Here is a 20,228-nt window from a genome sequence, read left to right on the forward strand (position 1 = left end):
AAGCTCGGGCTCATGCGCGGTTTGCAAAAGTCTCAAGCCATGGTGGACAAACTGGCGAATGAAAACGATGCGCTGATGCAGAGATACAACGAAACTAAGTCGCAGCTCTCGCACACGCGCGACGAACTCGATCGTTTATGGTTGCAGTATCAAGAGCGTTCAGCCATGGGTGGTGATAACGATGGTTTAATGATGGGCAATCCAGACACGAGCGAGCGAGTGCAATCGCTCGCGGCGGAAGTCGTCGCTCTGGAGGAACGCTTGCAAGACATGGCTCGGATCGAGGATGAGAACGATCGACTACGCGCGGAGGCGAAACGATCAAATTCGCACGCTTCCGAACTCGAGCTCGTACTCGAGGCCACGCGAGAGCAAGATCGTTTGTTCAAAGAGCGCATTCGCGAATCAAACTTTATGAAGACGCTCGAGAAACTCGACGAGGACGAAGCCGTGTTTCTTTGTGCGTGGTTAAAGAAGAAGGATGCAGACGTCGAACGAGAAGCTAGAGAAAAAGCGTCATCCATGGAGAAGCAACGAGAGCAGGCCGAGTTATCGGCAAATACCACGGAAACGGACGACGAGCAAATCGAGTTACTATCATCGATTCACGAACTGCTCGAGCAGCTCGAGATCGAAAAGAAGACTTTATCGCGGCAACTTAACAGTGCGAATGAGGCAAAACAGCAACTCTCTGAGCGTAACACATTGCTAGAGTCACAGCTGGCGAAGGTTTTGAATCGACTCGCCGACGGTGGCGACGGTTGGAGTAGCGAAGAAGAAGAGAAACCGAGACGCGGCGGATTGTTTTCGTTTTTACGTCGCCGGCAAGAGTAGGACACAACTAGTTAGCTAGATGACCGTTTGACCGTTGCCGATAACCGGCAGTGTCAGATTGTACACAATTTCTTATCACATTAGCTATATCGGACGTCCGCGCATGACATTGACACGAATCTCGCTTGGTCTCGTCGCATCAAAAGGTTAAACGTTTTCGTATACGTGTACCTTCCCCGAATACCCGGCGGCCAGAATGATCTGGCCGGTGGTACCACTGAGTTCCTCTAAAGGAAACGCTCTCGTGGTGCGAAGATCGTCTGGTCCGAATCGCGCTACGGTTACGTGCTGTTCGCTCGTCGTGAACTTTTCGTAAGTGCTCTGCTTTGCTGTCGCACCTCCACCGCACGCGCAGGCGGGTAGCGTCGTACAATGTGCGCGCCAGATGAACACATCCGGGCTCTCGCTACCACTAACGATGTACTCGCCGTTCGTAGAATAACTCGCTTGAATTTGTGCGTTTTGATTTGAGTGCCCTTTATACTTGCATTGTAAGACGGCGCTACCATCGTACAGGCGAAGTCTGCTATCGTTTGCGGTGACGAGTAATTCGTCTTGTTCATCATCCGCGGGCATGAAATTCAGTCCCGTGATCTTTCTGCCCAAGAGTTTGGAGCCGCGCGCGTTCTTAACTTGGATTTGATGCGAGTACTTAAACTTGAAACTATCCGTGCCATAAAAGTGACATTTTCCCTTGTGCGTCCCGACGACGGCGCGACGACCGCAAGACGAGAACGTGCACGAGGTCACCATTTCACCAATATCAACCCAATCAACCACCTTTAAATCAGGGATGTTCCACATACGCAATTTTCCATCGAGCGAGCCGGAGATGAAGAATTTGTCGTTGACGGGATTAAATTTTATCGACGTCACGAAGTCTTGATGTGTGAAGATTCGTAAGCATTCATCCATCGTCGTGTACCACAGTCGTACCGTCTTATCCATCGAACTCGACAGCAACCAATCGGTGTGCGACCAACAGAGATCCAAAATATCGCCGCGATGTCCTGTGTACGCGCGAACCGGAGCGTCCTCGAACAGCGCCTCCCCTCGCAGCTTGCCCGAGCGAAACGTTTTCCATACCCTCACCACTCTGTCTTGCCCCGCTGTCGCAAGATAGCTACCGTTTGCGTTGAATTGCATCGCCCAAACCGCGCCTTCTTGCGAACCCAGCGCTTGAATGCGTCGAAGATTTTTTAACGATTTCTCCGTTCCGCGCGCGTGCACCGTCACCGGCGGTGCTTGATCTGGCAACCCAGCGCGCGAACCGAACTCATTCACCGTCAGCGACGTCCCAGTCGCGGCGTCTTTTACGATTTTACGCGACGAATGATGCGCGGTCAAAAATGCGCTCGCTTCGGACTTGTGCATGATAAACTCCTCCCCCGTGTCCACGTCTTTGATTTTCAGCGTCCCCGCCTTCTCGAGCGCCTTTTTCGATCGCACGTCGCCCTCGCGCGTCTTCTCAACGCCCCGTTGTCTTAAATCACCCGGTTCCATCGCGTTTCGATCGGCCACGGACCCACTCGATCCGTCGGAGACGTCTCCTCCCCACTGCGTTCGCCTTCGCGAGCCTCCGAGCTGCTCGTCGCCGCCCACGAGCGCGCGCGGCGACGTCATCGGCGAATGAAATCCACCCCCGGTGTCGCTCGTCCTACGGATCACCCAACGTTCGCGCGCGCGTCAGTCACCTTCGCCTCGATCGTCCAATCATCGCGCGTCGACGTCGTCGCGTCCTCCCGCGCGCGCGCGTCCCGTCTCGCCGCCGACGCGACCTTCTCCGGTCGACGCGATCGCTCCCATCGTCTTCCCCCACCGTCCATCGCGCGCGTTCGCGCCCGCGCGTCGACGTCCGATCGCATCGCATCGCTCTCTCGCGCACCCGCTCGGCGACGGTTCCTCCGATCGCGCGGCGTCGTCCATCGCGCTCGCGAACGCGTCCGCGTCCGCGCTCAGGTACCGACTCTCCGTTCGCGTCCGCGTCCGCGCGCGCGCGACGGCGCGCGCGTCGTCGCGCGCGCCGTCGGCGTCGCGCATCGATCTTCGCGCGGCGATCGGCGATCGGCGCGCGGCGCGTCGCGAAGTCGCGCGTCGCGTCGCGCGCGCGCGGACGCGACCGAACATCGCGACGCGCGAGAGACGACGCGCGAGCGACGCGCGAGCGCGCGAGAGAGAGAGCGAGAGAGGCGCGCGCGCGAACGCCGCGCGTTTGCGCGCGCGAACCGCGACGGCGCGCGAACGCGGCGCGACGCGCGCGAACGCGACGCGACGCGCGACGGTTGGGTGTGGACGTTGGACGTTTGAATTCATCGTCGAGCGCGTTCGGCGCGAGAGACGCGCGTGATGCCGGACTACGCGTATAAAACGTGCGCGGAGATGTGGCACGATCGCGCGCGGGAGCTGGGCGCGGAGAAGCAGTACGTGAACGTGTACGGGATCGTCAAGGATGCGACGGCGGTGTCCAAGACGCGCGGGAGCGATTCGAAGATGACGTTGAAAATCTACGACGAGACGACGACGACGGATGCGGTGGTGTACGGAAGCGCGGATGACTTGGAAACGGTGCCGAGTGAATTGTCGTTGACGTTCTTCGATCAGAATCCGTACGAATTGCCGAGACCGGCGGATGGGGATGTGATTCGAATTCATCGCGTGCAGGCGCAAACGTTTCAAGGAAGGCCGCAATTCATCGCGAAGACTGGATCGATGATGAGTTATGGACACTCTAAGACGGCGTGGTGTTTGTTTAGCGGACGGGATGATAGCGAAACGCCGTACGCGCAGAGCTCGGTGAATCTGACGCCGGCGGATTTGAAGCGCGTGCAAGAGTTGCGCCGATACGCGAAGCGGGCGACGTCGATGCCGTTTTTGAACGAGTTCAACGGCGCCTCGGGGCAGAGCAAGCAGAGAAGGCTTTGTGAAATCAAGCAAGAAGAGTTTTTCGACTTGTATTGCTTGATCTTGGACGCGCATTTCGTGGAGGGCACGGATGGTTCGTACGTCATGCTCGTGTGGGACGGCACGGACGCGCCGCCTTTGCCGCCGTCGATGACGACGTCGCTTTCGCAACAGCGAGAAGAGATGCGCTTAGACGAAACAGATTTCGAGTTGGAAAGTGCATTAGACAAGAGACAGTTCTATGCACACGGGTTTGATTTCAGAGGCCAAGATGCGGTGCCAGAAAACGAGATCAACTCAACTGTACCGCTCATCGGATCGGCGCTCCCAGTCTTCATGCACGGCGCAAAGCTCGACATGGATGAAGTTCCGCAACCCGGAGAGTGGGTGAAGATTCGCAACTTGAACACACAAGTGGTGCGTGGCCAACTGCAGGGATTTGTGCGCCGTGAGACGGCGTTCATTCGAAACAAACAGCCGCTTCCCGCGATTATGGAGGCGTACCGTTTGCGCAAGCAACAAAATTTGGTCTCAAGCTGGGGCGCCCCCGGGCACTCCACCACGATCACCGTCACAAAGCATCCAAACATGCGATACAGTACGATTCGTGAGATGTTAATGACCAAGCCACCGATGCGTCACAAGTTGCGCGTCATAGTTAGAGGATTTAGCCCAGACATCGTGGAGATGTGCCAGCTCGCGAAAGGTTCCAAAAAGTACGAGTTTGGTTGCCGTTTTCGCGTCATTGACGGCACCGATTCCGTCGACGTCAACCTTTACGGCGATGAGGCGGCACAGTTCTTCCATAACGTAACGCCGACTGATCTGAGCAAACCATCCACGGCGCGCGAGAGGTTGACGAATATGATGGCAAAGTTGACTGTACACGAATCCGTCGAAGAATCGGCGCCGTGGATCGATTTGTGCGTCATGCAATACATCGTCCGTAGCAAAAAGTCCTCCAAGCGCGTGTTTCAGGTGTTTAGCACGTCTATGATAGCGTGATTTCACTCCGGTGAAAAGGTATTTTGCAGTAACATACACAAGTTTAGTAGCTAAATTCCGCTCTCGCTTATTTTATTTTGTTTCCTTCTTGTCCGCGACAAACTTGGAGACGTTTCCGAGCCAATTCGTGTACTCTCTTTGCTCTTTATCGAGATGAGCCTCGACTATGTACGACGCGAGATCGGAGTTGATGCCTCTGACTTCCAAGTAGTCGTGGAACTTGTCCTGCACGGTTTCTTCCAAGTCTTCAAAGTTTGGCCCCGAGTACGCCGTGCCTAAAATTGGATTGTTCTCGTCGTACTGTTCGTAAGACACGTGCCTGATCTCGATGATTTCTCCATCCGTCACGCAGTCGAAATCGAGGTGTGCGCTCCCATCCGTCTTACTGACGACCACGTTAAAGTCGATCGCGATACTCTCATCTTCTTCGAGTTCCAATTCCTCATCCAACCCGTCCTCCTCCTCGTCGAAATCATCCTCATCGAGCATATCATCGTCGTACGGCTCTTCTTGCGCCACAAACGTCACCGCGATTTCCTCGTCGTCACCGTACGTCTTCGTCAACGTCACCTCGGCGTCACCATCCGTCTCGTGTAACTCGAACGGTTCCGGCGGTCCGCTCGCCGCCGCCGCGCTCGGCTCGTACGCCGCGCTCTCGTGCGCGCGCTCCTCCAGCAGCGCTTCGCTCAGCGTGCGCGCGCTCACCGGCGCAGACGCATCGCTCGCGAATCCACGCGCGCAGAAACGCGCGTCGAGCGCGATCCGCGGCGCCGCGGCACTCGCGCGAGTCGTTAACCTCGGCAACGTTCGAGGCGACGCATTCGTCGACGACGCGCGCGGCGTCGCGCGCGCGACGACGCGCGAGGCGCACGACGCGATAGATCGGAGACTCTTGCGCATGTTTCCAGCGCGCGCGAGCGCGAGCGGTCCGGGACGACGAGACGCGCGGCGAGCGACGTCGAATGCAGCGCCAGACGGCGGCGGCGCCGCGCGTCATGATCGCGACGTCGACCGCGCGCGTCGCGACGGCGGCGACGACGGCGTGTCATCGCGCGCGCGCGGTCGCGGTCGGCGCGCGACGCGCGCGCGGTGAGCGACGCGCGCGAGCGTCGGGACAACCGTCGAGTTGGAGCGATGCGCGCGCGGGGGCGGGAGAGACGCGCCGTGCACGCGCGATGGCGGTCGTCGCGCGCGCGAATGGTGGCTTAGACGCCATCGTCGTCGTAGCGGGCGGAATCGAAGACGATGGGACGCTGCCGGCGTGGGTGACGCCGCGATTGGATTACGCGGCGACGGCGTACGCGAACGCGACGGCGGACGCCAAGCCGCGGATCCTGCTTTCAGGATCGATGACGCCGCATAAACCGCCGCCGATGGCGAAAGGTGGGTTTAATCTTCACGAGTCGACGTCTATGGCGTCGTATTTAATGGATAAGGGCGTGCCCGCGGATTCGATGCTGAAGGATACGGCGTCTATGGATACCATCGGCAACGCGTACTATTCTTTGTGCTTGCACGCGATTCCGCGCGCGTGGACGCGCGTGGAGGTGGTGACGAGTGCGTTTCACATGGAACGCACGCGCGCGGCGTTCGAGTGGGTGTGGGGTCTCGCCCCGCACGGGGTTGTGGACATGCGGTTCGTGAGCACGGAGGACGCCGGCGTTTCGGAATCCGCCTTGCGTGCTCGCGCGAAGCGCGAGGCCGCGTCGGCGGCGGCGTTACGGGACAACGCGTCTAGGATAACTACCATGGAGGCGTTTTCGGAGTGGTTATTCACCACGCACAAGTGTTACGCCGTCTCTCGCCAACACGAGATTGGTATATTCGACGAGTTAGATGAAGAATCGCGCAAGTCGTATTGATGGTATCGGTACAATCTGTAAAACATGTCCTAAACGCCGCGCATGAGTTTATCCAACACGCTGTTCACTTCGATTTTCTTTCCTGTGGCCGCCATCTCGCCGACGACGCCCAACACCTGTTCGCGGCTAAAGCCCATGTTGCCGAAGTCGGCGATCATGTGCTCGAGCGGCACCGCTCCGGATGTTTGCACCGCGCTCGCAGGCGGCGGCGGCGGCGGCGAAGACTCGATCGGAGTGTACGCGGGGTACGCCGTCGGATAGGCTGGAGATTCCGGTCGCGGCTGCTCGAATGGCGGCGGCGGCGCACCGTACCCGTGGGGAGAACCGTGCGGTGGCGGCGCGCCGTATCCGTGAGGAGGACCGTGCGGTGGCGGAGGACCGCGATGCGGTGGTCCGCGCTCGTGTGGTGGCGGGTGACGATGCGGCGGAGGTCCACGCTCGTGCGGCGGAGGTCCACGCTCGTGCGGCGGAGGCCCACGCTCGTGCGGCGGAGGCCCACGCTCGTGCGGCGGAGGTCCACGCTCGTGCGGCGGAGGACCGTGTCCGCCTCGAGGCGGCGGACCGTGGCGTCGCGGCGTCGGTCCCCGATCCCCCCTTCGCGGCGGCGGCGGCGGCGGGCACTCCTCGTAGTGCTCCTCGTAATCATCATCGTACGACCCCGAGCCGTCGTCTTCCTCCGTCGCCTCGAACCTTTCCGACGTCGTCGACAGCGTCTCGACGCGTTCGCTCAACGCCGCCACCTGTCCCGTCAACGTTTTCAACGCCGCGCTCATCTCCGCGAACCCCTCGCGCGCGATCGCCTCCAGCGCCCGCACGCGCGCCGTGACATCTTCGATCTCCTCGTCCGCGCGCGTTTTCACCCCCTCCGTCGTCGTCTCGGCGCGTCGCGCGTTCGTTTTCGTCGTCGAGATTCGCTCGGCGTCCTCGTCAGCCTTCACCGTCGCGCGTTCGCGCTCGCGCGGCGCGCGGCGCGCGATCGGCGCCAACAGCTCGAACGGATCGCGTTGCTCGCGGTCGTTTTCGGCGTCGTCGCGGGCGACCATCGCGCGCGTCGACGAGTGCGCGCGCGCGCGCGGATTCGGTCGCGCGAAACGCGTTGAGACAGACAACAAATTACAAGGACAAGCGCGAGCGAAGGTACAAGAAGAGTTTCAACCGGACGCTAAACCGTCGGTGGTGCAGTCGATGAAGCGCTCGCCGCGCTTGGCCGCGGCCTGAGCGCGGGAGGTCTCGTCGTCGACGCGCTCGCGCTCGGCCGTGCGAGGCGATTCCAAGAGCTGAGCGACGAGAGCGGAGACGCAACTCAACGCGGCGGCGACGTACAGGGCGAAGGAATAATCGCCGTACGAATCATAGAATAAACCCGCGACGTAAGGCGCGGCGAGACCGGAGAGCCCCCAAGCGGTAAAAATGCGCCCGTAAGTGCGCGCAAAATCGCCCGCGCCGGCGACGCGGCGAACCTCCACCGGTATGGTGCTCGCGAACATGCCGTACACGACGCCCGCGGCGGCGAGGGCGAGTTTACCGGCGAGAATGCTCGTCTTATCCATGGCAGCCCACATTAGCGGTCCAACCGCGAGAAGTGGTGTGAGCACGAGCACGCGCTTCGGCGACACTCGATCGCAAAGCCATCCGCCAAAGATGCGACCGGCGGATGTCGTAAAGGAGACGATGGACACGCCGCCGATGATGAGCGTTTGCGCGGAAAGACCGCGAGACGACAGCAAGGTGGCGCCGTGTGACATGACCATGAGTCCAGAAAACAATCCAGTCGCCATGCACACCCACAGCACGCGTATGAGCGGTGCGAGCTTGATGTCGCGTTCCATCTCGTCGAGCATGACGTTATCCTTGTCGCGCATCTTCGCCAGCGGCGCCGCCAACCCGCACGCGCGAAAGAGAAGGAATATAGGCACGGCAGAGAACGCGATGTAATTTCCGAGCGTATTAAGAGCGTATTGCGGCCCTCCCGAAAACACCATCGCCTTCACCATCGGCGCGAACAAAAACGCCCCGAACGCGCGCGCCGACGTCACCAGCCCCGTGGCGAGCCCCGCGCTCAGGGGCGCGTACGGCGACATCTGCACCGACAGTCCGTACCCGAGTCCACTCGCGAACCCAAACATCACCCCATACCCCAAAAACAGCGGCCATACCGCCCTGAGCGGCACCGCCAGCGCCGCCGTCCACAGCCCGCACCCCGCGAACGCCGCCGCGAACGCCGCCACGCGAGACGCCGAGTACGTCGCGTACACCCACGGCCCCGCGAACGACATCGCGCTCACCGTGGCCACCGTGCAGAGCGAAAACACGCTCGACAGCACCGCTCGCCCCACCCCCAGCCCTTGTTCGAGCGGCACCAAGTAAATCGACCAACAAAACAGCGTCCCGAGTCCCAAGTTCAACCCGAGCGCGCCCGCGTACCCCGCCCATCGCCTCGCCGCCGTCGCGTCCTCCGCCTCGTCCTCCGCCTCGTCCTCGCCCGCGTCGAACCCGTCCCACGACGCGTTATATATCGCCCCCGCCCGTCCCGCCGCGCGCCGTCGCCCGTCGCGCGTCCGTCCCGTCGCGCTTTTCCGCGCTTTTTCCTCCCACGCCGTCGTCGCCGTCGTCGCCCGCGTCGTCGTCGCGTCCGCGCGTCGACGCCGCGCGCGCGTCGTCGTCCGCGCGCGCCGCGCCCGCGTCGTCGTCGCGCGCGCCGTCGCCGTCGCCGTCACCGTCGCGCGCGCCGTCGCCGTCATCCGCCCCGCGCGCGCGTCTGCGCGTCGTCGCGTCGCCGCGTCGCGATCGGTCGACGTCGATCGACATTTCGATCGCGCGTCGACCCTCGCGCCGTCGATCGCGCGGACGCGTCGACCCTCGCGCGGTCGATCGACCGACCGACCCGCGCGACGCGTCCCCGGAAACCCTCGGTCCTCTCGACGAGTCGTGACTCGAGAACGAGGGACTCCGATTTCGGTCGTTCGTTATTCCGCGTCGCATTGCGCGACGCCGCGTCGCGCGCGATGGCGCGCGATCGCGCGTCGCGAGCGCGCGCGCGCGCCTCGAGGGGCGACGGATGGACGTCGACGGCGCGGCGCGCGCGCGGAGGGGGCGCGCGGGCGCGAGGCGGGCGCGCGTCGGCGTCGTCGACGGCGTCGGAGAGCTCGAGCGGGACGGCGACGGGGACGAGCGGGACGACGAGCGACGCGACGGAGACGAGCGAGAGCGAGAGCGAGCGCGAGGGCGAGGGCGAGCGCGAGAGTGGGACGCGCGAGCGGGGGTTCGTCGGACGCGTCGTGGGGGCGCTGACGCCGGCGAATTGGGGATTCATGCGGAGCGGCCGAGACGAGGGCGCGAGACGCGAGAGGGCGGCGAGCGAGAGCGAGAGCGAGAGCGATTCCGACGACGAGGACTCGTGTGGTGCGGTAGGTGAGGCGTCTGAGAGTGGTGAACGCGAGAGCGCGACGAGCGAAGGGTCGAGCGAGGAGGAGACGGACGCGAGGCGACGGACGAGCGGCGGCGAGGCGACGACGAAGAAGGCGGACGAGGAAGACGACGAACGGTCGTCCCCGAGGAAATCTCGACCGAGTTGGGCGCGGAAAAGCGCGCCGATAGAGCCGACGCCTTGGTTAAATCGCGATACCGCGTACGGTGGACCGTTTCGGGACAACATCAAATCATTTCTGAATCGATACGCCGAGTGCGACGGAAGATACACCGAGGTCGGGATTATGGGATACTCCGTGGTACTCTCTAAAGGTCAGCCCCACGCGACGACGCTGCGCATTTACGAAGAAGTCGTGGAGGAATCCGAGCGCGCGCACTGCGATTGCTGTCGATGCATCGGTTGGGTGCATCATCCGGTGAACAAGAAGCAGTATCATTTCATCGTGCACACCGATTTCAAAGCTCGGAACAAACCCGAACTCACGGGTAAGCGCATTTGTCAGCTTTGCTGCTGCGCCGTGAGCTCGAGCGAACGTAAGTGCTCGGTATGCGACGAAGTGGACAAAGAATGTTCCATTTTAGATCACCAGACACATCTTTTACACGGCATGATTCACGCAAACGGTTTCGGTCACCTGAAACGCATCAATGGGCGCGAAGCGGGGAGCATGGCGCTGAGTGGAACGCAATTGATGGGTTTATGGGAAACAATTTGCTACCAGCTTCGCGCGAGAGAGGTGAGTGTGGAGGATGTGAGTCAGAAATACGGTGTAGAGCTTCGTTTGTTGAATCCGGTTTCGCGCGGCGCGACGTGGTACGGGACGTACGGCTACATCTTCGGCAAGGGAAGCTTCGGGAACACCCTGATGACGCACAAGCGAGCGAGCGAGCTTTTACGCAAGTTTCCAGTGCGACAACTTCGTAACGATTTTTCGTACGTCAAGGATCTTTTAGATAAGGAAGGAAACGAAGACGCCGTGGACGTCGTGGCATTGGTGGACAAGTATGTGAAAATCTTCAACAACGAGGATATCGGGATCAACACTGTGGGTGATTTGGTCAACAACGTCATGATGTTGCAAAGAGATATTCGTCTGGCCGTTAAGGAAGGTCGTCGACCGCCCGAGCGATTGGCCCTGCACGGCGTGGCTGCAGTATTAGCGGGCACAAAGATTGTCGACAAGAAGGGCGAGTACAAGCGCAATATCACAGATTCTCCGAAATTAGCCAGACGTCCGCCACCGAATTCACAACAAGTGTCAAAGAAGGCAAAGACGAGTGCAGCTCCGCCGCCGCCGCGGACCGAGCGAGCTCGCGCGCTTCGGCGTCGCGACGAAGAAAGTCCCGCCGTTGCGCCAGAGGATATTAAAATCAACTTGCCGAGTGATCCGATGGTACACTGGGATTCGCGCGGTCGGGACTCGCACCATGCGCCGAGCACGACGTCAAGATGGAGTCAGGCGAGACTTAACGTCGCGGCCAATGCGTGCGTACTCGCCCTGAACGATCAGCGAGACCGATGGATTTCTAGACAAGAAGTTCGCGCCGGTGCGAGAGAAAAGGGCATTGGCGACACGGGACTCTTGGATCACATCTTGAAGACGCTCAATGACCGTCAAGTGACGCTTCCGAGTGGAAAACAATGTATCGTTCGTCGTCGTCAGGGTAAGAATCAGATGGAGTTCACGTTAGAGGTGACACGCTCGAAGCCGCTGCAACTCGTCGCCATCAAGGACGAAGCGCCGACGCCAGTGAAAGTTGAGCCGCGATCGGAAGTTACGCCAGCGAAAATGCTCGCGCAAAAGTTCAAGAACGGTCGCGTAGCTCGCACTGTGGATGAGCTCACCGCGGCAGAGGTGGATCGGGATTTGCTCACGTTGTACCACGATGTGCTGGAAAGCTACAAACCGGCGCGGTTGCAAAAGAATGCGGGTCAACGCGTCACCGTCAAAGGTGCTCCGCTCATCGAAGCAGCTCGTACGCTTCTCGATACGAAACAATTCGTCAAAATTTACACCCCAGTCGAAGATTTGCTCGATTCCACGCCAGCGAGTAAGCTGGTCAAGCCGGCACCGAATGCTCAAAAGGCTATTCGAATCATCGTCACGGCGGTCATCGACACTCGCAATCAAGGTCCCCTGCTCAGTGGATTGGGCGCAAACAACGGCAAGTCGCGTCAACGCATCGGAACGATCACGCGGCCACCCCCTGAGATGGTTTGGCTTCCAAGTGATCCTACGCTCGGTGATTTGAAGCGCGTTGCGTCCAAGGCGTTTCGAGATTTGTACGTCGTCTTGTCCGACTTCAAAGTGACTCGAGTGAAAGGGTACGAGGGCGTGAGCGACAAGACTCGCTTGGGTTGGCGTAAAATGCACGGTGCGTTCGTCGAAGTCCATGGCGAGGGCGCTGATTTAGAAAGTGAATTCCGTTACCAGGGCGGCTTGGAACAGTGGACGGTCAAGTGCATGTGCGGCACAGGAGACGACGACGGCGAACGAATGATCGCGTGCGACGAGTGCGGTATTTGGATGCACACTCGCTGCGTCGGCATCAAGGATAGCGCCAAGGCGCCTAGCAATTGGATTTGTCCTAAATGCGCGCCTACTCCAGCGGTGGCAGTCGACGTCGCCCCCAAGGCACCGAGACCTGCGCCTCGAAGACGACGCGAGTAAGACATGCTTTTTAGAAGTTGTCTTTTAGCGACCCGACAGTAATAAAATGAATAATAAGAATTGAATGAATGTTGAGAATACAAGGATAAAGCTGAGCGAAGCGAGCCGTATGTAAACTTAGTGCATTTGCGCTTTTTGAGCTTTCAAGTACGATTGCGGGAGCATGAGAAACTTCTCAACCTTGGGCACGTAAGCGCGCTGATTGAAGTTGTTGTACCCATTTGCCTCGATCGCATCTAAAATGTTTCTGTACACATCCAACGCACTCCAGACGGGCCAGCGAGCGTCCTTGTGCAAGCAGTTGACGCCATCTTCGGCGTCTTTAAACACTTGGCGCGCGCGTTCGATTTGAAACTTCATAAACGCCACCCAGCGGTCGTCAACCTTGCCCGTGGACGGGCTGAACATACCTCGCAAAACCTCTTGCTCGGTGATGCCGAATCTGTTCAAATCCTCGATCGGGACGTAAATGCGGTTGCGCGTTTGCGCATCTTCGCCGACGTCGCGCAAAATGTTTGTCAATTGATTCGCGAGCCCAAGCGCCAACGCAGCTTTGTACACCTTCTTGACGTCGCCCTGGAAATTCTCGTCGCATCCCATGATGGGCATGGACATCAAACCCACCGTGCCGGCGACGCGGTAGCAATACTCGTAAAGCTCGTCGAAAGTCTCGTACCGCGGCTTAACGAGATCCATTCGCATACCATCAATCATGTCTCTGAACGGCTGAATATCGACCGGAAATCGCGAGAGGGTATCGCACAGCGTCGCGTCGATCATATCCACCGGCTTCCCGTCAAAGATACCCTCGAGGCGTTCTTCCCATCGATCGAGCGCTTCCGGGGTGATGTGCGACGCATTCGGTCCGTCGACTAGCTCATCCGTTCTCCGGCACCACACATAAATCGCCCAAATCGCTCGTTGCTTCTCCGGTGTCATGAGCTTTGTGCCGAGATAAAACGTCTTCGCGTACTCAGCCGTCACTTCTCTGCAGCGTTCGTACGCCGCGTCCAAACTCTCGATCGGCACGTTAATCTTCGGCGCTCGCTCGTTCGCCGTTTGTCTCGCCACGCACGCCTCCAACGCGCGCTGTTCCACCTCGTACCCACTCGCCCCATCCCCGACGACGTCCTCCGGACGTCGTCTCGCGCTCGCCGGGGCGCTCAGCAACGATCCATCCACCACCGCGCGATTCTTATTCCGCATCACTCGCGTCCCACTCGACGTTTTCCCCGTCGACGCGTTCGATGACACCGCCATCGTCACCACCGCGCGTTCCCGCGCGCGTCCTCGCGTCGCCGCCGTCGCCGTCGTCGCCGCCGTCGTCGTCGTTCGTCCCCGTCCTATCGCCGCCGTCCCGCGCGCGCCTCGCGTCGCGTTCGCCATCGCGCGCGTCGCCATCGCGCGCGTCGTCGTCGCTCGGATCGACGCTTTCCGCGATCGTCGCTCGGATCGGCGCTCGCGTCGCGCGTCGTCGCGTGCGCGCGCGCGTCGCAATCCCGCGCGCGCGCGCCGCGGAAAGCGTCGATCCTATCCACGCCGCGGCGAATGTCCGACCGACCGCGTGGCGCGATCGATGTCGTATGGGAGTCAGTGAGCGCGGGCGAGACTGGATTACACGGTCGTCGAGGCGGTCGCGGTCGCGCACTTCTTCGCCTCCTCGACGGCGCTCACTTCTTCGCCTCCTCGCGATCGGTGACCAAGATTAAATGACTGCCGAACTGCGTGTCCACCGGCCCTAGGACGGCGCCGATCTCGCCGCTGAAGACGACGGCGTCGAACTCCTTGACCATTTGTCCCGGCTTGAACGCGCCGAGCTCGCCGCCCTTCTTGGCGCTCGGACACGTCGAGTGCTGCTCCGCCACGCGCGCGAATTTCGCTCGTAACGGTGCGCCTCCGGCGACGTCGGCTTCGATCTCCGCCTTGAGCGCCTCCGCGCGCGCTCGATCCTTCACGAGCACGTGCGACGCCGTCGCCGTCGGCCCGAACATCATCGACCCGAACGCGCGGTACACGAAGAACGCGATAGTCGCGACGAACACGCCTATAGAGCCGTACGTCAGCATCACCGTCTCCGCGTCCGCGACGTCACCGAGCGGCGTCGCGCCCGTCGCGACGCGCGACGTCGTCGTCCGCGTCGTCGTCCGCGTCGCGCCCGGACGCATCGCCGTCGTCGCGCGCGGCGTCGCGCGCGCGCGTCGCGTCGCGCGCGGCGTCGCGCGCGTCGGCGCCGTCGCGCGCGGCGTCGCCGTCGCCGTCGTCGTCGTCGTCATCGTCGCGCGCGCCGGCCGCGTCGTCGTCTCGCGCGGTCGACGCGCGGTCGATCGGTTCGCGATCGATCGCGCGCGCGCGTCGTCCAACCTCGCGCCGTCGATCGATCGCGCGCGCGCGAACCTCGCGCGCGGTGGTTCGAATCGCGACGCATCGCGTCCCGCCGGCGCGCGCATTCGTGCGCGACGGCGGACGACGACGCCGCGGCGCGCGGCGCGCGGCGCGCACGAATGCGCGCGACGTCGTGCGTCGAGTGCGCGCGCGTCGTCGCGGACGCGCGCGCGACGCGCGAGCGACGCGAGGCGGCGGAGCGCGAGCTCGCGGCGGCGACGCGCGACGGCGCGTGCGCGCTCGAGCTGCTGCGCGCGGTGACGACGAGCGACGACGGCGAGGGCGAAGCGCTGACGGCGGCGGAGCGGCAGACGTGCGGGGTGCTGGCGGCGAACGCGCTGGGGACGTCTTGGCGCGGGACGGAGGCGACGACGCGCGAGGCGTGCCGAGCGGAGACGCTTCGCGCGTTGTTTCCGGCGAACGCGGGAGGCGAGGATGGTGGACGCGGAGGGCGAGCGTCGATGCGAGCGTTCGTGAATTGCGTGGATGTTCTGGCGCAGTGCGGGTGCGCGGAGGGAGGAGAGGGGTGGGAATGGCGCGAGTTGTGGACGGCGCTCGACGCGGCGAGCGCGAGCGGCGAGGCGAGTCATCGAGAGGCGAGCGCGCGGACGTACGCGGTGCTTTGTGAATCGCTCGGTGCGCGCATGGTGAGCGAACATGAGAGGTTACTGGTGATGTTCGTGCGAATGGTGTCGTCGGATGAAGACGCGAACGTGAGGTACGCGGCTTTGGACGGCGTCGGCAAGTTGGCGGGAAGTTGGTGCGTCGCGCCGACGCTCGGACCCGCGCTGTCCGCGTGCGCAGTCGAGTTGGTACGATGTGCGGAACGATCGCTAGAAATAGGAGACGGCAGGCTGCTCGGCGCGTCGCTCGAAGCGATGTCGGCTTTAGTCGGGGCGCGAGAGGACGTTTACGGCGCGCACAACGCCGCGCTGATTCAAATCTTGGAGCTCGCGCTACGCCTCGGCACCAATCCAAAGCTAGACGCCGGCTCTATTCGTGCGCCAGCACTGCTGATTTTGACAAAGATGGCGAAGAAGCACGCCGAGCTGTTGACGGAAACGATGGCTGGTCAGATTGATTTACAGTACGACCCGCACGTTTTGGGTCAGGGCGGTCCAATTTCCGCCGCGCTCGTGCCGCCGTTGCTGACGATTTCTTTGGAAGCCGAAGAGCGTTCATTTGATGACGAAGATGTCGAGGGCGAAGGTTTGGACGAACAGAGTTCGTCGCCCGCGGCGTTAGCTCGAGGTGCTCTTCGCGCGCTTGCGAGTACGATTCCCAACCACTTCGTCGTCGCCCCGGCGCTGAATCTTCTCGAGCGGCTGCGAGGCGGCGCGAACGCACCCGCGGCGTGGAGAGTGTTTGCGGCGATCACAGAAGGTACCCAAGGTGAGGGCGTGACATCACATCTCCCGGTGCTCATTCCCGAGCTCACTGAGACCATGAAATGCGTCGATGTGAATCTCAGAGTTGCCGCGATGGAGGCCATGTGCATGATGGCGACGCACTGTCAGCCAGAGATGGCGGATGAATACGCGGGTACGACTTTCTCGCTCATCGCGAGCATGTTGACACACGCGCCTCGAAGTTGCCAGTGGGCTGTGCACGGTGCGTTATCGAAGATGTGCGAAAACTCCCTCGGTGAGGCAATCGCGCCGCTTATAGTGCCGCTCATAGAGGCTTTAAAGGCGCAGACGATGGACCTTTCTTGGCGTACAGCCGCGCGTGCGACGCATTCATTTGGTGCAGTGGCGCAATGCTCTCTTGATTACTTCACTCCGTACGCTAGTGATATTTTGTCACTTTTGCTTGCTCGCGCTAAATCGGCGGAACAAACCGGAAACGGTACGGAGTTGCAAGCGAGATCAGTGGCGACGATGGCGACCATCTTGGGTGTCGTAGGCATCGAGCGCGCTCCGAATGGATTGCTTGAGTTGCTGCTCCAGACCGCGGCATCGGCGCTAACGTCCGCAGACACTATTGCTCGCGAGTGCGCGCACGAGTGCTTGGGTAGATTAGCCGTCGCACTGGAGGACAAGTTTGAGCCGTATGCGATCGATGCGGCATCTGCGGCAGTCGCGGCTCTCGCTCAAACAGAGTCAGCTTCGCATAGAACAGCCATCACCACTGGCGTCGTCGAAGAGCAGATGGCTGCGGCGGAGGCTTTGGGCCAGTACTTCAACAGCGGCGTGGTGTGTCTCCGGCCCTTCTTACCGACCACGCTCGAAGCGCTTGCGTTCGCATCTGATACGACTCGACCGACACCGCTTCGGTTGGCGGCAATTCGCGCCTTGGAGTTCATATTCTCTCCGTGGTCGAGTGCAGAGAAGGGCGACGTCGCGTTTCTCGCTCTCAGTACGGCGACGATTAAGCTTCTTTGCGAGCGCGTCAGATTCGATCCGGACGCCGCCGTGGTGTTAGCCGCGATCCAAGGCATCAGCGAGTTATTAGATAAGGCAAAAACTTTGGCAACTTTACCTATGGACGTTCTTGAGGGCGCAAAAGACGCTGCGGAAGTTGTTATTCGCTGGCAAAGCGTGTGTCAAATCGAGTTCGAGGCAAAAGAAGACGCTGCGGAGAACGACGACGACGACGAAAGCGATGATAATGATATTTTTGACTCAATGGTGTTTTGGGCTGAACGAATCGCGCCACAGGACGAAGATAGCGACTGAGACTTTTGTAAAATTAATGTAAATGCCTCTGTCTGATTCTATCGCCAAACTTTATTGCGAACAGTCCGCAGAGCGTGCACGCACAAAGTAAACCAGTCAGTCCGAAAAGATTGCGTCCAACGTGATCATATTCGACGCCAATGACATTCAAGTAAGTTGCGCCGCGTACTGGGACCTTGACTTGCTGGCCATCGAAGTCAGCATTGAACAAGTACGGACCGCCTCGCATCTCGGAGGCAAGAATGCCTCCCCATGAGAAATAGAAAGGCGATAGGTAACGCACCCACGCACTTCCGCGGGGGAGTAATTTGACGTTTATCAAGAATCCAGCAAACACTGCATCGACGAGTAAGACGACAGTGTTGGCCAAAGTTGTGGCAGCCGTTGAAGTAGAAACAAACGTCATCGTGGCGCACTGAGCCGACTGACATAAAATAAAAAGCAGAATGAAGGCAAGAAAGGTAAAGAACGCGGTGAACGAAAGTCTAAGACCCATCAAAAAGTAGAAAACCACAATTGCGAGACAGGCCGGTGGGATTCTCAAAAACAGCCAATCGATTGCGAGTTTGGTGAAAAAGTACAGCTCGCTTCCGTAGAACTTGGCGCGGACTTGTCGCCTCGCAATTTCCCGTTCGTTGTTTATCCCATCGATAAGAGTCATCGCTGACAATGCAAAGTACACCAGAAGAAAGAACGTAGATCCCATTCGATTCTGGAAGCCCTCGAGATCGTTAGTCGCGTCAGTCAGAAGACCTAAAATCAAACCGATCACGATTGGCGTAAAATAGTGCGAGACTAGCACTCTTCGCTCTCTACTGATGACCGCAAACGCACGCCACAAGAGCACGCGTGCTGTTTTTATGGCAGATGTGTACTCATCGTACATACATTCGGCGGCTGGAACTTGAAGTCTGGAGTGTTGTTTCGACGCCACCGACGATGGCTTTTCGTCGCGCGTCGCTTGTACTGCACAGATGAAACGATTCTGCTTGGCTTCATCGCATGCGATATCCAACAACCACTCCGCAGTGCTCACTCCAGGCGGAGCTTCCATGTCAATCATAGTCAACGTATTATCAAGCTCGGCCGGCGAACCCGTCCACAGCAAGCGGCCGTTCTGCGTGAGAACAAGAATTTTGTGAAAATTATCCAGGACACGCCTCGACGGTTGATGCACGGTTGCGACGACGACCTTTTCTTGGTGAGATGCGAGATCACGCAGGAGTGTGAATACGCGCCAGGACGTGTGTGCATCTAGTCCAGAAGTCGGCTCATCTAAGATAATCGTTGTTGGATCCACAACCAGCTCCTGCGCGATCGCAACCCTGCGCAATTCGCCTCCACTCAATGTTTGTTTCTGTGACAGCGTCCCGCCAACGCGAGAGTTGGAGACGTGTGTTAATCCGAGAGAATTTATGACATCATGAGTGCGCTCATGCAGCTCGTTCGCGTGCAAGAACCAGGGTAGTCGTAGGCTTGCTGCGACCCAGCACGTTTCGTAAACGCTTAACTGCGCGATCATAGGCGTGTGCTGCGCAACAAACGCGAGGTTGTGTCGCTTTTCGTCCAACTCTTCTCCATTTACCAATATCGTTCCACTTTTGAGAAAGTTTCCGTGAACAAGCGCGTTCATGAGCGTCGTCTTTCCACAGCCGCTCGGTCCCAGAACGCCCACGATTTCCCCTGGGTGAAACGTCGCACTTACGTCATCAATTATGATGCGATCATCATCCACGGAGCACGTCACGTTTTTCAGCTCTACCGTAGTAGGGTACTTATAACGTGGCACTACGTTGTGCGCAAAGATTTCACGGAGTTTCCAACGCTGCTGAGATCTAAATCTGACAAAGACGAACGCGGCCATGCCCACAACGCCAGCCACAACGCCGAGTGCGATGCCTGCAGTCGCCGCTGACTTGTCCGAAGTCTCCATCCCTCCAGTTCCATTCATAGCTTCTACCGCACCAAATGCATCCTCAATATCCGGACGAATGTACGATTCATTCGTGTTTCGAGCTTCTACCGCACCAAATTCATCCTCAATATCCGGACGAATGTACGATTCATTCGTGTTTCGAAGCCATTCCGTCGGCATCGGTGGAGCGCGAGGCGGCGGTGGCGTCGTCAAACAAGGCAAATCGTCTCGAGGACACTGCGAAACTCGAAGGAACGCCGCGATGGTCGCCCCGTTTTGTAATAGTACGTCTAGATTCTGCACCGCACATGCGTCCAGGTCCAGTTGCGACACGTCATACCCAGCTTGCGCCAATCTCTCGCCTAAGAAGCACACGCAGCTCTCGCAGAGGTCTTCGAGCGACAGGGAGCACGCCTCGCCGAGCCCAACCAGATCAACTCGGCCAGCGTCGATCGGGCACGTGTTTTGCGCGAGAGCGATGACGAAGTGCGATGAGACGACCAGATATACGATGAGAAACTTGAAACGCATGGTTGCGGCTCGGAGTGAA

At 60.0% G+C, this 20,228-nt stretch overlaps 11 protein-coding genes across 11 annotated transcripts; 4 read left to right on the forward strand and 7 right to left on the reverse strand.

The window, feature by feature from the left end:
* Window positions 1-981: 981 nt before the first annotated feature.
* Window positions 982-1,782, reverse strand: OSTLU_38617 (predicted protein; the record flags this gene model as incomplete). The annotated part of the gene is made up of 1 exon (XM_001418008.1): window positions 982-1,782. One exon carries the CDS (start codon window positions 1,780-1,782, stop codon window positions 982-984), a length of 801 nt encoding a protein of 266 aa, XP_001418045.1.
* Window positions 1,783-3,180: 1,398 nt separating this feature from the next.
* OSTLU_92775 (predicted protein) lies at window positions 3,181-4,740 on the forward strand (the record flags this gene model as incomplete). Its single annotated transcript, XM_001417771.1, has 1 exon — window positions 3,181-4,740. The coding sequence occupies one exon, from the start codon at window positions 3,181-3,183 to the stop codon at window positions 4,738-4,740; it is 1,560 nt and encodes a 519-aa protein (XP_001417808.1).
* Window positions 4,741-4,751: 11 nt separating this feature from the next.
* On the reverse strand, window positions 4,752-5,640 carry OSTLU_31802 (predicted protein; the record flags this gene model as incomplete). The annotated part of the gene is made up of 1 exon (XM_001418009.1): window positions 4,752-5,640. One exon carries the CDS (start codon window positions 5,638-5,640, stop codon window positions 4,813-4,815), a length of 828 nt encoding a protein of 275 aa, XP_001418046.1. The 3' UTR covers window positions 4,752-4,812.
* Window positions 5,641-5,915: 275 nt separating this feature from the next.
* On the forward strand, window positions 5,916-6,602 carry OSTLU_31803 (predicted protein; the record flags this gene model as incomplete). Its single annotated transcript, XM_001417772.1, has 1 exon — window positions 5,916-6,602. The coding sequence occupies one exon, from the start codon at window positions 5,916-5,918 to the stop codon at window positions 6,600-6,602; it is 687 nt and encodes a 228-aa protein (XP_001417809.1).
* Window positions 6,603-6,631: 29 nt separating this feature from the next.
* On the reverse strand, window positions 6,632-7,655 carry OSTLU_31804 (predicted protein; the record flags this gene model as incomplete). Its single annotated transcript, XM_001418010.1, has 1 exon — window positions 6,632-7,655. The coding sequence occupies exon 1, from the start codon at window positions 7,373-7,375 to the stop codon at window positions 6,632-6,634; it is 744 nt and encodes a 247-aa protein (XP_001418047.1). The 5' UTR covers window positions 7,376-7,655.
* Window positions 7,656-7,753: 98 nt separating this feature from the next.
* OSTLU_31805 (MFS family transporter: oxalate/formate) lies at window positions 7,754-8,878 on the reverse strand (the record flags this gene model as incomplete). Its single annotated transcript, XM_001418011.1, has 1 exon — window positions 7,754-8,878. The coding sequence occupies one exon, from the start codon at window positions 8,876-8,878 to the stop codon at window positions 7,754-7,756; it is 1,125 nt and encodes a 374-aa protein (XP_001418048.1).
* Window positions 8,879-10,315: 1,437 nt separating this feature from the next.
* OSTLU_24586 (predicted protein) lies at window positions 10,316-12,714 on the forward strand (the record flags this gene model as incomplete). Its single annotated transcript, XM_001417773.1, has 1 exon — window positions 10,316-12,714. The coding sequence occupies one exon, from the start codon at window positions 10,316-10,318 to the stop codon at window positions 12,701-12,703; it is 2,388 nt and encodes a 795-aa protein (XP_001417810.1). The 3' UTR covers window positions 12,704-12,714.
* A 106-nt stretch (window positions 12,715-12,820) lies between these two features.
* On the reverse strand, window positions 12,821-13,642 carry OSTLU_12559 (predicted protein; the record flags this gene model as incomplete). Its single annotated transcript, XM_001418012.1, has 1 exon — window positions 12,821-13,642. The coding sequence occupies one exon, from the start codon at window positions 13,640-13,642 to the stop codon at window positions 12,821-12,823; it is 822 nt and encodes a 273-aa protein (XP_001418049.1).
* Window positions 13,643-14,373: 731 nt separating this feature from the next.
* On the reverse strand, window positions 14,374-14,694 carry OSTLU_31808 (predicted protein; the record flags this gene model as incomplete). The annotated part of the gene is made up of 1 exon (XM_001418013.1): window positions 14,374-14,694. One exon carries the CDS (start codon window positions 14,692-14,694, stop codon window positions 14,374-14,376), a length of 321 nt encoding a protein of 106 aa, XP_001418050.1.
* Window positions 14,695-15,508: 814 nt separating this feature from the next.
* On the forward strand, window positions 15,509-17,763 carry OSTLU_31809 (predicted protein; the record flags this gene model as incomplete). Its single annotated transcript, XM_001417774.1, has 1 exon — window positions 15,509-17,763. Exon 1 carries the CDS (start codon window positions 15,730-15,732, stop codon window positions 17,761-17,763), a length of 2,034 nt encoding a protein of 677 aa, XP_001417811.1. The 5' UTR covers window positions 15,509-15,729.
* Window positions 17,764-18,868: 1,105 nt separating this feature from the next.
* OSTLU_38932 (ABC(ATP-binding) family transporter) lies at window positions 18,869-19,627 on the reverse strand (the record flags this gene model as incomplete). The annotated part of the gene is made up of 1 exon (XM_001418014.1): window positions 18,869-19,627. A coding segment is annotated over one exon (759 nt), but the record flags the coding sequence as incomplete, so codon positions are not given.
* Between the last annotated feature and the right edge of the window lie 601 nt (window positions 19,628-20,228).

The sequence above is a fragment of the Ostreococcus lucimarinus genome, chromosome 5 (assembly GCF_000092065.1).
Source record: "Ostreococcus lucimarinus CCE9901 chromosome 5, complete sequence".
In the NCBI taxonomy this organism is placed as follows: Eukaryota; Viridiplantae; Chlorophyta; class Mamiellophyceae; order Mamiellales; family Bathycoccaceae; genus Ostreococcus; species Ostreococcus sp. 'lucimarinus'.